General features: G+C 35.5%; 1 protein-coding gene across 2 annotated transcripts in view; it reads right to left on the reverse strand.

The window, feature by feature from the left end:
- Positions 1 to 1,272: 1,272 nt before the first annotated feature.
- The window catches only part of GRK4 (G protein-coupled receptor kinase 4), a 34,499-nt gene continuing 20,444 nt past the window's right edge, over positions 1,273 to 15,327 (reverse strand). Inside the window, exons 10-16 of one of the 2 annotated variants that reach the window (NM_001006459.2) lie at positions 12,303 to 12,340; positions 10,415 to 10,504; positions 9,826 to 10,034; positions 8,901 to 9,038; positions 8,186 to 8,323; positions 7,187 to 7,309; positions 1,273 to 5,687 (exon numbers count right to left, since the gene is read on the reverse strand). In NM_001006459.2, coding sequence (NP_001006459.1) covers positions 5,634 to 5,687; positions 7,187 to 7,309; positions 8,186 to 8,323; positions 8,901 to 9,038; positions 9,826 to 10,034; positions 10,415 to 10,504; positions 12,303 to 12,340 — 790 coding nt within the window. In that variant the 3' untranslated portion in view covers positions 1,273 to 5,633. Of the gene's footprint in view, positions 5,688 to 7,186; positions 7,310 to 8,185; positions 8,324 to 8,892; positions 9,039 to 9,825; positions 10,035 to 10,414; positions 10,505 to 12,302; positions 12,341 to 15,327 lie in introns of those variants that run through there. The other variant, XR_005859136.2, reaches the window with a different exon arrangement.

Here is a 15,327-nt window from a genome sequence, read left to right on the forward strand (position 1 = left end):
TTAGAATAAAGCTTGTAGAGCTCTCTCTAGAATGCAGGGTTTATCATGAATTTTTTATTTAGCAAATGGTACGAGGAAAATATGACCACATAGCCAGAGTGCTGCGTGCGCCATCTGATAATTGCACATGCCACACCACACTTCAAAACAAATTAAGCACATTAGAGAGAGCACAAGCTTTTATCAGAGATTAAACAAGCCAACAAGTGAGTGTTTGCAGCACTGTTTTGAAGCTTTAGATCAAAATGAGCGCCGTTCCTCTAAGGGCTGCTGACTCACCGGTGGAAACGCGAGGTAATGCATGCCTGCACTCCTTGCACTCCTCTTCCCAGACTGCGCTGGCAGTGCCTGCCCTTCTGCTCATTATCCATATGCTGGGGTAAGTGGGAGAGAAGTCTGGGGTATCTTGGGTAGGACGTCTTTCTTTGGCAAGTGCTTTATCAGGAGGGTCTCCCAATTTAAATTCATTGATGCTTGCAAAAACACAGATCGTGTTGTTGATCCTACTCAAAGAGCAGCCCCACAAACAGCTGTACTGACCAAAAATGAAATGGTGGCAAACGGGCAAAGGACAAGCAGCAGCAGGAAAGGTTGGAGAACAGGAATTTCTGTAAAGCCAACACTAACACAAAGGAATAAAACAGTCACAGTCTCAATGGAGTAACATCCACTACTAAGAAGTTTATATATAATTTAGTGGATGACAAATTCATCTCCACTTACAGAAGCAAAAAGAAATATGCTTTAACCTGGTTTGAAAGAAAGGCATGAATGCTGTGAATGTTTCCTAACCGTATGCTACCAACGGCTTTAACAGTGTAACTCTTCATTTAACCTCTCAGTACAGGTTAGATGAGCACGCCAAGAATAAATATTCCCCCCTGAAGGCAATCTTAAGCCAGCATTGCCAGAAACAATTCAGCAAGTCCTTGATTCCACTCAGTAATCCAACAGATTTTACTGACCCAGTAATTCAACATATGCACACAATCTACAATATGCCAATAACAGTTACATTATTGTTACAGCCCCTTGAATGGAAGTATGAAATTCAGGCAGAAACTAAAAATCAGACTAAGAGATAAGGTGTCACCTGAGCGAATGCTCAGGAAATTTTCCTGGATTCAGTCTCATATTGGTAAACATCTTACAGCATATTAAACATTTTCTATTTCAACAAATTGTGATTTTTATTTTTTAATTACAACTTTACCTACCACAACTACTGTGAAAGACCTGGTACATAAATCACATAAGACAATAATACATGTGTTTGGGAGACGTGGCAGTGTTTTGCTTTTATTTCAAGAATAACAATGCTAGAACATCCAGGAAAACAGCTCATACAACAATTACTTCAGTGGTTTGGAAATTCTGGAACTAACACATCACATTTAACAGTCAACACTGCTATAACTGGAAGGAATTCTGGTGGTTTGGACATACGTGGAACATGAGAGGAACGTTACCTATGTGCCATATGCAAAACCTTATAATAAAATACACGGACAACTCTGAAATAAAAGAACTGTACATTCAGCAGAAGAGACGTCATTACTACCAAAAGGAGCCAGGCAGGTAATTCAAATCAAAGTAAACATAAATTTAGCTTATCTTAAAAAAAGAAAGAAAGAAAGACTTCCTCAGTATGTCTTAAAGAAAAGCTCCTACTGAAAAATCTTCAAAAATGAAGATCACATCTCTACTGTTAACTTAATATACCCGGTAAACCATGAGAAAATACAAATATTTCTGCTAACTAACTAGTTGCAAGTTACTAAAGTAACAGTTGAACATATTGACGCTTACATGAATCTTTCTTATTATGACTACCAAATACAATCCATATCAGATTTTGCTTCAACATTGTGAAATGTTTTCTGCTTTCTTTAAAAAATAGCAGAGCCAGCACAAAGACATCAGACTTAGCAACTGAACAAATATTCCTCATTTCTGGCTATGAAAAATTTCTTACAGCTATAATCTTGGAAGAAACAACAGAAGTACCTTCTAAAAATTATTGGGTTTTCTTTGCTTGTTTTTAATAGCTTCTATCACATTTCTCAAAATAGGCAATTTTATTCTGAGTTTTTTGGGTTTTTTTTTTTTTTTTACCCCCAACTAAGACTGGTTTGTTAGTATTGTTTCTAGATTCTAACATCTTTATTATGATCCTTACAGCTCTAAGGAAAAAAAAGCTGACAGTTTCTTCTGAAGAAAGACATCAAACCTGAGACATGAAGATTCTGTTCTGTGGGTCACAATAATCAGAAGTAAACCAATAAGATACTGGTACACTGTTTCACAGTTTGAATTTGGTGCTCTATGTGTAGATTCGTGAGGTACGCACAAGCAGACAATAAGACTTACATAAACAAATGTTTGGAAACAAAAGCCACAGAGGAGAATTGATCTCATTGAAATAACTCCACAGAATGGATAGATCTTTCCATATCTCACGTCAACAGAAGAAAGCAGTTGAGTTGCTGGATTGTCTCATTGCTACTAAAATCTTCTAAGAGATCTAGAACCTGAATTCATAGAGGTGTAATGAAGGCATTCTGAACTACAAGAAATTCTTTTTCTTAATTATAGCTTCATGGAAATAAAAGTCTACATCGTCAGTAATTACAACCTCCTGCCTCCTCTCATCTGCATCCTATGAAAAAATCAAGAACAAAATTCATATTACATTTATCATACAACAGTGTTTCACTTTAATCTCCTTACCCTTTTCACACTTCTCAAAGTGAATCTCCAAGCTAGTAACATTAATCACTTTAGATTACATAGCATAATTTCTTCATCTGCATGTACCGTATAAAGAGAATTACATTGATTCCTGCAGTTTCTTGTGCTAATTGATGATTTACATTAAATAATATCTTGTTATTATGTGCTTATATTTCTAATTGCTTACATTTTAAACATTGATGCTTGTGCAGGTTTTGACAGCTTTAATGTATTTATTTTTCATATAAATAATGAAGTTAGTAAATTGTGCAAAGAATAAGGTCATATGCATTGAATGGAGATAAAAGGAACAAATTTACAGTTGAAAAATGTTGTCTTGACCTTAGTGGCAAAAATCAGAATTTAGGTCTTAACCCTGCTAACATGTAGTTACCCTTAAAAAAAAATACTTAGAAGTATTATTCATAACTCAAGGAAAAACTTGTGAAATGAAAGCTTCAGAAAAACATGCAAAAAAGCCACATGTGGTCAAAAGTTCCTTGTCCAGAGGAGCAGAAGTATAAAAATTGAAAGAACCAATTATTAGGAACAGCTTGCCTGTTTATCTAGTTTCTTTTTTTGGGAGAACCCTGGAGAAAAAGTGCGAAACCTCTGCACTCCAAAGTGGGGGTTAATTTTTTATTTATGTTAGAACTCCTCTCTCTAAAATGGAGAAGGAATTTGACATACATGATGAATATACTTTCACATTTTCTTTGTTTCAGTCAATTCCTATATTTTCTTCACAAAAGTTACCCAGATTGTGTCCGTGGTATTCTCACCCAAATCTCGAGTTACTGTAAGCAGACATTAAATCCAGACTGTCACTCCATGTGTCTGATGTTAATACTGTCACCTTTATTTCACTAAGAATGGTAAACCTAAGATATTTAAAAATTAAACCCTTAGTAAGAGAAACATGATCCATAGCCCAATCAGGTAGGTACTTCTAGAACACTTTTGTTACCTCTCCAGAAAGGTGGGAACGGAGAAATAGAGTCCTTCTCCTATTGTTGTACATAATAAAGAGGGTCAGGTCAGACTGTGCCAGCTCATTCTCTCACACATAATGGTTCTAGCCAACACCCTTATTTCACCTATTTCTCTTTCTGTCAAGTCTCCCATTCCTGCACTATTGCATCAGATTGTCATGCAGGAATTTCTCTCTCCCACTGCCAATTTCTCTCTTCCGTGGTAGACATTTTGCTGTCCTCTGCGTCATTTTAGACATCAGGAAACACACACTGAAAACACAGGAAAAGAGTCTAATTCCTCATTTCTGTGGTACAGTATTCAAGAGGAACAATTTCAAATAGGCACCCCAGCAGAATCTTGTAAAACTTCAGTTTTCCAACTTACTTCAAATTCTAATCCATTAAAACATTTCTCCACAGAAACAAAATACTTTGAATTTACACCTGCAGTAGGCTTGACTATCAGATGCATCCTTGGATAGACCCAGGGGGTCTGTGAATCACAAGCAGAAACCTATTGAGGTAGATATTCAGTTGGTGCATATAGAACATATGCAGTCTGCTTGGTTCCTACAGATCAGAAAATGGAAAAAAAAAAAACAACCATGCTCTGTGGAGACCATCTTCAGAATACAGAACATAATGTATAGCAAAAAGTCACAACTCCAAGAATATTTCAAGACTAATTTAAATTTTGAAAACAAAACAGGCTCATGAAATGTGTCCCCTAAGTTTCTTCTGCTATACAGATAAACTGCTTCCCACAGAGCTTTTCAAAATAAAGCCTGGCATACTTGGAGCCCAGAAGAACAGACATTTTTACAAGCTTCCAAACTAGAAACTGTTTTTACTCACAAACATAAAGTAATCATAACTAAAGCTTCAACAGCAGCTCCACAGCTGCATTAAGCAATCTTAGCTAAAATCAGGAAGGTTTTAATCTTTATGCTTTTGAAAGTTACAAGGAAAGATTATTTACATTGTTAAATTTAATACTAACACTAGCTTGTCCTTCCCTCAGTGGCAGTGATCACCGTCAACCCTACAATGTTGCATATCACAACATGATAAGCAGAGAAGATAGTATTAAGAGCCTGTGGTTTGTTTTCTTACCCATTATAAAACCCTAACATCCTACACGGAGTTGTAAACAATTTCATTTACAGACAAAAATAAAAATGAGCTCCCACAGGTTAAAAAAAGTCCTTTTAGTAAGGCAACAAAGTACATAAAAGCATAGTTATAAAATTTTGGCAAAGGTCTACTTGCATGGCCCATGTGGAGGAACTGTACAGAGAGAATGTGTACGAAGGATAGAAAGGAGCAGGGGGGTAATACAGTTGGTCACAAGATTAAGCTAAATGTCCAGAATTCTAGATAAAAATAAGACCAAGACTATTTTCAGATCTATATAGCAAACAGCACTTCATAATAGCTAGCCACAGTGCACTGAATTCCTTTATTTCCTTAGCAGTTTTCTTGAGATGCATTAGATGATAGCACTGCCATGCAGTCAGATAATACGAGAGTTATTAACTTTATCAGTACAGCAATTTTACTCTTAAGAAAACAGCTAATAAAGGTCTAATGAACAAGAAGATTTTTACCAGGAGCAAAAAAAAGTCAAATTAAGTTTATGCCACAGATATTATTTCTCTGCTTGAAAATCTTATTAGTATTTCTAGATTCATTGCATTGCAGAAGTGGGGAGAAGATGATAAATCAAATACATACAGAAACACACTCACTCAAATGGCACTCGTTTTTTGTACAATTAAGCTTTAGTGAAAAATATACATCTTAAAACAAATGAAGTACAAATGTACAAAAATTCTTAAACTCATAAAAAATATATATAATACACTTTGCTACAGAGATATAAAACATTTAAAGTTTGCTAATCCTTTCTGATGACAGTAAAGTGATTTAAAGTCTAGAGGACTCCTGCTCCTCATCACTGCAATCAGATTTAAAGCAGACCTGCAAGAGAAGACAAAAACATAATTCAGTTGCAAAGGTAACACTACTGTTGGTTCGGATACTTTTCAGGGCACAAAGGTAGTGTAGAGGGGAGAGATTTGGATCTTTTTCCAGAACACTTTACTCCATACTACCTAATACTTTAGGAGTACCGAAGGAAACTATAGCCCAACCCCAAAAGCTCAAGTCCTTAAAGTTTCATTTAAGAGAAATAAAGAACCTAAGATTCACATGACAAATAACTGTAGGGTTTCTTTTTTTTTTAAAACTTTAAAACCAGCTGAAGGCTTACAACTCATGCTAGCATTTTTAGGAACCTCCTCAGTCGAAAGATCTTAGGACAGTATAAACTGATTCAGCTAGGTAAAACTATGCTAAGACACAAGCTTTAAGTTCAGTATGTGAGATTATTACTATACTTAACCATTCCTTCTATTCCTTCAATATAAACGTGGAAAAAGTGAATTCAGAAAGGTGAACTAAAAATAGCAGTACTCATACACTCCATTAGCATCATACCATTTTACAGAGGCGAACTACCAGCTGATGACAAAAATCATCATCATGCAATTTTAATGTGACTCTGTTGTGGCTACTTAGCAAATTTAAAATTCTATTTCTGCTTGAAAGCCAAAGCAGCTCCTAAAGAAGTGTCTCCTACTGGAACGTACTAAGTTTCTCAAGATAATTCCACTCTAAAGTGCAGGCATACTGAGCAAGCAGAATTATGTACAGTATCTTCAACTGAAAGCCTTTACAAATAGTTTACTTCTCAGCACTGATAAGCAAGGATATTGTCATGTCTTTTAGACAGTATTTATATGGTATTCAGTTCATGTAACTTCCACTTCTATGTTTTAATAACGCTTTTCTGTAAGACTGGCTGTGCATTATCAAAAGTTATGTAAACATGTTGTTTTGGTGAAAGAATTAAAGCTTCTTGTTAAAGTCTTTTAACATTTGTTTCATAACACTTCTTCACACTCATTCATTTAGGAGTTACCTTTGCAAAGCTTAATACACCACAATGATTTATTGGGAGTCCATCTTTCTAAAGGAAGTAGCACTATATTGCAGTGCCCAATCACACTAACTTTGGAATTCACTATTCAGTTCTATGTAAGTTTTTGCAAAAGGAGTTCTCAATCATCTCTCACATCATCTCCTCATAAGTTCTACAAAAGCTGGCAAAGAAGCACTACTGAAGTTAATATCTTCAGAAAAGAAAGATGTACAGTACAGTGTTAGCAACATATAGTACTTCTTATCCCACCACAGGCAACAGCTAGCAAGCTAGAGAAAAGCAGAATGCTGAAGGAGGAAAAACTCCTGGATTTTATAGGCAGTGCAAGGACAAAGGCATAAGCCAGGTTTCATTAGTTCAAGCATTCAGGAAAAAAGCTTTTCCTATCACAAATCAACTTTTAAAAATTCTCAAATTGAACAGATTTTAAGGTCTTACTGGTAATTTTCTTATCAAAGAAAAGAAGCACCCTTACCTCTCCACTAAAAAGTCTGTGAAAGAAGCCTCTCTTTGGTTTAGGAGACCTCTCTCTGTCCGGTGACACAGTACCATCAGTTTCACATGCATTAATATCTTCAAAACATCCTGTTTCAATCATCTTTGAAACACATAAAATATAAATTAAGTATCCACACGAGCCTCTCAAATATACTGCATCACCCATTTACTCCTAACAAGCTAAAAATACATCAGTTTCATGCTACTGAAACTACATCATTTGCAGACCTACTTGAAGGAAAGCACAAAATCTATATTAACTCTTCTTGAGCATTAAGAAAAAATTTTCAAAACAATATGAGCACTGTCATGCAAGCAGGCATTAAGATGCTCCTTCACTTTTATGAAGTATTTCTCCTGCCTATAATGCAATAAGCATACATTTTTAGAACCAGATACAGATTTGCTTTGTGTACTATTAAATACTTGATTTTCTTTTTGTCTGTTCAGCTCACTTCAGAGCGCTCTAGCCTAACAAATATATCTTTACACTATGGACTAAACTTTGGATGAGAAATTATCAATGCAGAATCCCAGACTGCTCACTCACTAGTCTTAAAAGGAAGTTTGACTTTACTAATGTTGAATAGTTTGCTTTGAAACCGTAGAAAAGGTAAGCTGTGGTTCTGTATTACTGAGTCACTTGGATACTCTGCTGATGCTTGGGCACAATACAGTGAAACAGCAGCTTTCAAGCAAGCCTATTTGCTTTTTAATAGTATGAAAACTATCTTCTTCCTATGAAGAGTGATACTTCATACATATGGCAGAAAAACAAGGAAAACGTGGTGACATTGCTGCTGAATAAAGTCTTGTTGATTGTAATAAGATGTCAGCTTTCATTTTACACATTTATTGCAGTCCTTCAATTTTTAGTAATTAATGTTTTGGGGGGAAAAATGTTTGTACTGTAAATTTATCCCACGTTAAGTCTTCTAACCACTGCGCTAAAGAAAATCTTTTCTGAAATATGTACCTCATTTTGCCAAGGGATTGAGACACAACCCGTAACAAATTTGGAATAGAAGTCATCATCTGTAGTATCCAGGTTCACTCCTTTTACTGTAGAGAACTGCTCTATGTCCAGGACATCTTTACAATACACGGCACGTGGCTGCAGTACAATACAAGATTGGTTCATTAAGTTTGTTTTGTCCTAGATGAGAGGGGGTATGAAATACCTGCAATTTTGTATTTCACATTACTGATGACTAAATTACACTATATTACACATCAGAAATACAAAAACTTAACAGAATCTTGTCATAATGCACTTGGGGAGTTCCATCCATCCTGCAAGTAACAAAACAAGAGCATCAAAAACAGCATGCAGCATCTGATTTTCTTACTGGTTGTCACAGTTTATTTGTCCTCTGGCAGCTTCCTTTCAGCTCCAGAGCTGAACTCCTCAAAGCTAAACTTAATACGTTTAGCATCCGATCTAGGAGGGAGAGTTTTCAGGGCTAACAGAAATCAGCTAGAAAGCTCTATATTGACATACTAAACAACTTACAGAAGCAGAATTCTCAAATGAAATACCACAAAACAACTAGCCAACAATATCTACAGTGGCAATCTCCAGCCAATGTGAATAACTGTAGAAGTTTATCAGCAGTTCACATCATAACTGACGCAGAATTATGCAGTTCATGCCTTTTTAGATACTAATCAAATCTGTCTCACCTACTTACATCTGGCAAAAATGGAGGCTCCAACATGTTAGCTTCCAGCCTCTTGAAGTTAATATTCTTGAAAATAGGATGTTGTTTCACAATAGCAGCTCCATTTTCCGTGCAACCCAGTCGCTCCCCTGGATTTTTTGCAAGTAACTGCAAAGATATGAATAAAAAGGATGTCCTAGTGATATGCTCTCTCAATTAAGAAGAAAAAACAACCCTACATCTTTCTTGCTTGGCCTTTTAGAAGATGAACTTTACTGTCATATCAAAATGAACTGGAAACTCAAATTGCAACATGGTAGACAAAAGAATCCCTGAAAAAAAGATCATTACTTTTTCTGGCAGCAAAGACTAGACCAGAAGTTGTATGAAATTATTTTAATTGATGCCACGTTGAACAGCTTTTGCAGAAGGCTCTACTTTCAGGAAAAAAAAAATAGAGAAAAATATAAATCTGTATAAGTAATTTATTTATTCTGCATAAACTAGTAAAGAAACCTTTGAAGCTTTCTGTATAGGTGCACTCCTTAATAAATTTAAGAGCACAGATGACAAAAAATACCTGCTGTCTTAAACAGGCTCTTTTAGAGAAGGAAGTTTGTGTACAGCTCTGCCATTTCTCCACATACAGTATCAAAGCTGTATTCTATGATCATACGTGGTCTAAGAAATGCTGCGTTTTTCATTCACATGAGAGAGAAATCAATTTATGCTGCCTCTCTTAAGTTTTAAAAAGTTCAGAATTATCAAAATTTGATAAAATAGACAAGTCATGGATCGGCAGAAACGTCCACGTGAACCAAAGAAAGATTTTGGTACTCTCATTAAACCTCACTCCAGCTTTGAAAGAAAATCAATAGAAGACTAGAATAAAGCAGTTCATCTCTAAAAAAGGATTAGAAATTTAATTTTCAAACCTCTACGTCTCTTCACCCACCATCCTGCAAATGGATTTTGCCTCTTCAGAGAACTTGTCTGAATATGTTTCTTGGTCCTCCTTTACTCTCCGGTCAATCTCATCCCGTTTGACCCTTTCCTTATGCTTTCTGAATGGTGACTGTCCTTCAATCATTTCATAAATTAAGCAACCAAGACCCCACCAATCTGGGCTGAATGTGTATTTTTCATTTTTGAGCACTTCTGGAGCTAAAAAGAATAAACAAAAAACCAAGAATTAATACTCTTTTAGCTCTATACAAGAGGTCTTTAAGCAAGCCCTTTTTTCTCTGAAGAAATGTTAATTTCTACGCTGAAGACTGTGTGTATCCAACAGAAGCATGTAAGTTTTTTAATACTTAACACCAGAAGAAATTAGGTGTCCTCTTAAAAGTTCTACCTAAAGCTACAGTTCCCAAAGTCAACTTTTCCCATTTATTAAGAAGGTTTATAACTGACTACCAACATCTTCTACCGTGTATTGCAATTTTTTTTTGCAGAACCAGTGTAGCTCTTTGGACAAGTCATTCACATATTTGTTTAACCAAACTTGCTACTAATACCTAACTAGCAAAGGATATTTCACATACCCATGTAACCAACAGTGCCAACCCGTCCTCTGACCGTTTCTCCTTCTGGAATCTGCACAGCTAATCCAAGATCTGAAATTCTAATATGTCCTATTCATATTAAGATAAAAGACAGTCAGCAAATAATAAAATATCACTTTTATAACAAGAAATTTCTCTTGCACACTCATCTCTTGCATTCTCATCAAAAAACACCTAAATCATTAAAATATGAATATCTCTCATAGAACTAAGCTTCTTTAATTAGGAAAAAAGTCCCCTCCTTCCCCCCCCCCCCTTTTTTTTTTTTTAGACTTGTAACAGAAGTACAGATCTAATTCATTTCCCAAAGGTCACACACACACAAAAAAAAGTTAAGTACTCTATTTCTAGCTTTGGCACTGGCTACAAATCTAGTATAAAAAATTAATGTCTGCTTATATGGAGTTCTGTATGTGTACACATTAGAGATTTTTATTTTTCCATACTGCATTACCCTCTACAAAAATCTAGCTTTTCTAACAAAGTATCAGAATTCAATCCATTTATTTCCAGTGAGGAGACTGTAGCCTGTACTAAAGTATTGGGTTTTCCTCTAATGAAATATGCTAGTAATGCTAAGTGGAAGTAATAGGCTACTTTTCTTTCTGCATAGGTGTAGGGACAGAAATTCCTAACCAGAACCTACTCAGAATTGTTGATGTTATAACATGCCAAAGTCAATCCAGAACGTTCAAGGATTTTTTGTTTGCTTATTTTATGTTTTTGTTTGGTTTTATTTCTGGTCTAGAAAGCTTCCTAGATACTGCATCACCCCTCTAGGTAGCCCGTTCAGATGCCTGACGTTCATTTGCACATGTTTTCTTTGTCATTCAAAAAGCACTGCAGGATCAGTGTTAGTTATTATTAGTATATTAATTTCTTTTTTACATATGCTAGATAATTATGGTGTGGGGAAAGAGAGTAGAAAAACTTAAGTGCCACTTTTTCTGCTGGTTAGAAATAATTAAATGCTCTTGAGCAGTAAATGCTACTTTAAATATTCAGATGCTCTTCTGTTCCCTAACATCTGATGAACCTCTTTGTCAAGTGCAGGATCTGAGCTCCTGAAGCGATTTTCTAATTAGCCTCCTCTGCTCTTTGGAACAAGATCAGAATATCCCTGCTAGAAAGAAAGCATTCTAGTGCAGTCCTGTACAGCTACATTTTTCTCAAAGAAAACTGCCGCTTGTGCTAGATGTTGTTGGAGAGAAGAATTAAAGAATGCATTTGATGTGTACTAAAGCTTTAGCTCCTGCAAAGCGACTTCTCCCAGGCACCTTCTTTTTCTGAAGTTTATCAGTCAGAACATGCTGACTTTAAAGACTAAAAATAAATCCTGTGTTAATGACTCTGAAAGCAGTTTCTCCTTTAACTGAAATACTCAGCAATTACAAGAACAAACTGGTAGTATTCAGCCACAGCTCAGAAGAAGGTAATTGCTCCACAGTGAGTTCAAAAGATTTCAGTAAGTTTAATACAAAGTCATTAGAGAAAATTAATTTGGCCTATGGGGAGGAAAAAAAAAGAAAAATATATTTTTTCATATTGATTTGACTTCCTGACTCTCTCAAGCCATATCTACACTAGCAACCATCAAAGCTTCTGCTTTTGTTGAAGTGTTGAAACAAACACTCACACCTCAGATTTCTTTCCTCTTTATTGCTTAACATCATATTCTACTCTTTTAGGTGTAGCTCTGACCTTGAAGCTAATAAATTAATTAATTAACTAATGAAAATACACTAGACTTAATATTTGTCACTCAAGTCCCTCCTATTATGAAGATACACTGTGCAAGAAATTAAAGAGATTAAATACTATGTTTTGTAATTCCTAATTTCAAAATTATTTTCAATTATTTACTTACCACAGTCATCAAGGAGTATATTTTCAGGCTTCAGGTCTCTATAAATTAAAATGAATAAAAGTGTTAATTACACAGAGGGCAAGATTATCACTTATGAAATATAACCGGGGCAATATAGGACTTCTGATAATGATTCTGATTAGAGAGATTTTTCCAGCTCATACCTACATACAAAAAAAAGCTGTGAAGTTGAGGACCTATAAAACAAACAGTATAACCACAGAACTCGAGTTCCCTAAATCTTTATCCTGTTTAGGCTAAAACAGCAATTTCACAGATGAGAGACTCTCTCTAGATAACACTAAAATCCTTACACTAAGAAGCAACTTACACCCAGCTTGTGCTCACAAGTTAAAGATCTGAGCATATCAACCACACAACTTCACAAGTCAAAACAAGTCAGTACTTGCTGCAGTTGGATGCTCTACTCAAACAGTTTGCTTCTTTTGGACATGCAGCTTCACAAGAAACATTCTTCAGCTATTAAATGGTAGCAAAAAGTCAGGAAAGAGTTAAAGGCATTCCAATTTCTTTTTCAGTGTTACAATTCTGCCCTTACAGATGATGAAACAGAAGCTCTTCATACAGAAATACAGTAAGATAAGGTACTAATATAAAAAGCAGGAAACAGTGAATAACTTAAAAGAAATAGTTTTAGGAAGAATCATCTTAGCATTTACATTCAAAATGAGAGGGAAACATACAAACATTTGTTCAAATCTATATTACTTTTTCTCCCCAGATGTTGCTAAATCCATGTATGTGAATTTCTGTTAGTTTCATTACTTCATAAAATGAACATCCAAACGAGTCTTTCCTATAAATCTTTAAGTCTGAACAGTCCCTATAATGGGATCTTCGTTTCACATCAGATATAGTTTATAGTATTAGGGAAGTCAGGAGATATTGAGGTTAAGAGAAAAAAAAACAATAAAACTCATCTCACATTTTAGGCAGAAACAAGTTACTCTAAAACACATAACGCACATTCAGACGAATTCAAGTAAACAACTTTAAAAACTTCCATCCAGTTCCTGGAAAGCTGATTAAAGCCTAACCTAAAACATAATACACAAAGAAACATCTTAATCAAGCTATTTCTGTTCTTCGATCCATCAACATGTGATGTCAGAACTTACTGTAGCTAGAATTCTCACCGTGTAACACTAGCAGAAACTAGCCCTAGCAATTAGCAAGAAGTAAGGCTCTGAAACTGTCAAGAATTTAGCTATCAATTCCTGCTTTGGGATGCACTGGGGCATCATCTTTCTCCCTTTTCTGTTCCTCCACCATGAGTGAAGCCAAAGTTTATGTTGAAATACACATACTTCGGTCCTGTAGTGGGCAACAGACTATTTCAACTGAAAAGCAAGCTCAGAACAAGAGCCAGAAACAATTCCAGGAACAGGAGCATCAGCTTTCCTCTCATAAAGCAGACAAAGGCTGTATGACTGCAATGTTCACAAAACAAAGGTTCGTTTTGAAAACACACTGAAAAACATATACTTTTTGAATTGAAGTAAACATGCACTGGTCTATTTTTGCTACAGCTTATACCAACATACAAATATCTTTTAGAACAGAGGCATTTGCTCCCCACCCTATCTCATGCAAATCCTGATTTTGATCTACCTATTATCAAACATTTTGCGTAACAGATGAACAGCTCTGCTACTGCTTGTTCCTGTGTTTGCTTACTTTTCTCATGTCAGCAACACATGGCCAGTTACAGATAGTTTCACAGGCTAACACTAAACATGTAAACTGGCTCAATCCCTACAAGGCAGAACAGGGCCCTCCTTCCAGATCTGCACCTGTTCTTTTCATCCAGTGGGAACTCTACTCACAGAATGGCACAACCAATTCCAGGGTGCTAAGGATGGCTCCAATAGCACTGCTGACATTGAGTAGTAGCTTATGTACTGATGTGTGGCCCATATTCTAAAAACTAATGTTAAAAGAGAAGAAAGGTAGGCCTGGCTTTTGTACATTGAGACATTTTGATACTGATGGCAACATGTGCCAAATACAATAGAATTTAACATGACAGCCTTACATTAAAACTGTCATTCCAGAACTGAAAAAACTAACAAGATGAATTGATTTTCGTTTCATCTACTGATGCCTGCATTGAGGATTTTTATTTCAGAAGTTCTGAATTTCCCTTCTTCCATTGCCTTCACAGGACACTTAACTGTGAACATGTATGGATAGTCACAAAAATACATTTTCAATAAAAAATTAACTGCTTTAACAGTTTATGCTATTCACCTTAAAGATAGTTTCATTTAAGACTCCTCCTTTAAAGCAAGAAAATGAATACTGTAGTAAGTCCTGTGACCTTATCAGTATTAAATATTTATAAAACAGCAAGAGTAGAACACTCCTTGTCCCAGAAAACAAACAAATATTAGTGATCTTAATAGAAGAACAAACTGCAGTATCAGTGAAAATATACTTCAGGTGGTTCTGTCCCCCATAACATTATGACTGCAGGTTACCAGAATTCTATTCTCACCAAAGAAATTGTAATTATGGCCAATTTTTCCAACCCTTCTGGTTCATTAACATACATAGTCACTGTACTGATTCCTAAATGCATTGCCTTTAAGATGCTTACAGAGAATTTCAGTCAAGTAACATATCACTGTAATTAGTGATATCTAAGAGTATTTCTATGATCCTTTTTCAATTTGTTGATATGAAAACACAGAACTTAACACAATGCTCCTAAATAGATTATACAAAAAGAAATAAATATGTGGCAGAAAATCTGGATCAGGATAAAAAAACTACTTTTAGCAAAGAAAAAACAAGACTGGTTTGCCTGAAGTTGGTCATTCTTCATTAATAAGTGTTGGGTAAAAATAGTTCTACAGAGAGCATAAAATTATCCAAACATTTTCTAATTTTAGTCCTCGAGTGCATTTGAGCTGACATGGTATAATCAGAGCCACCTTTCATTTGTTTACATTTTGGGCAGGAACCCCCTCAGTATGTTCTATACCTAATTGTTTAAATAATG

Source organism: Gallus gallus, chromosome 4 (assembly GCF_016699485.2).
Source record: "Gallus gallus isolate bGalGal1 chromosome 4, bGalGal1.mat.broiler.GRCg7b, whole genome shotgun sequence".
NCBI lineage: Eukaryota > Metazoa > Chordata > Aves > Galliformes > Phasianidae > Gallus > Gallus gallus.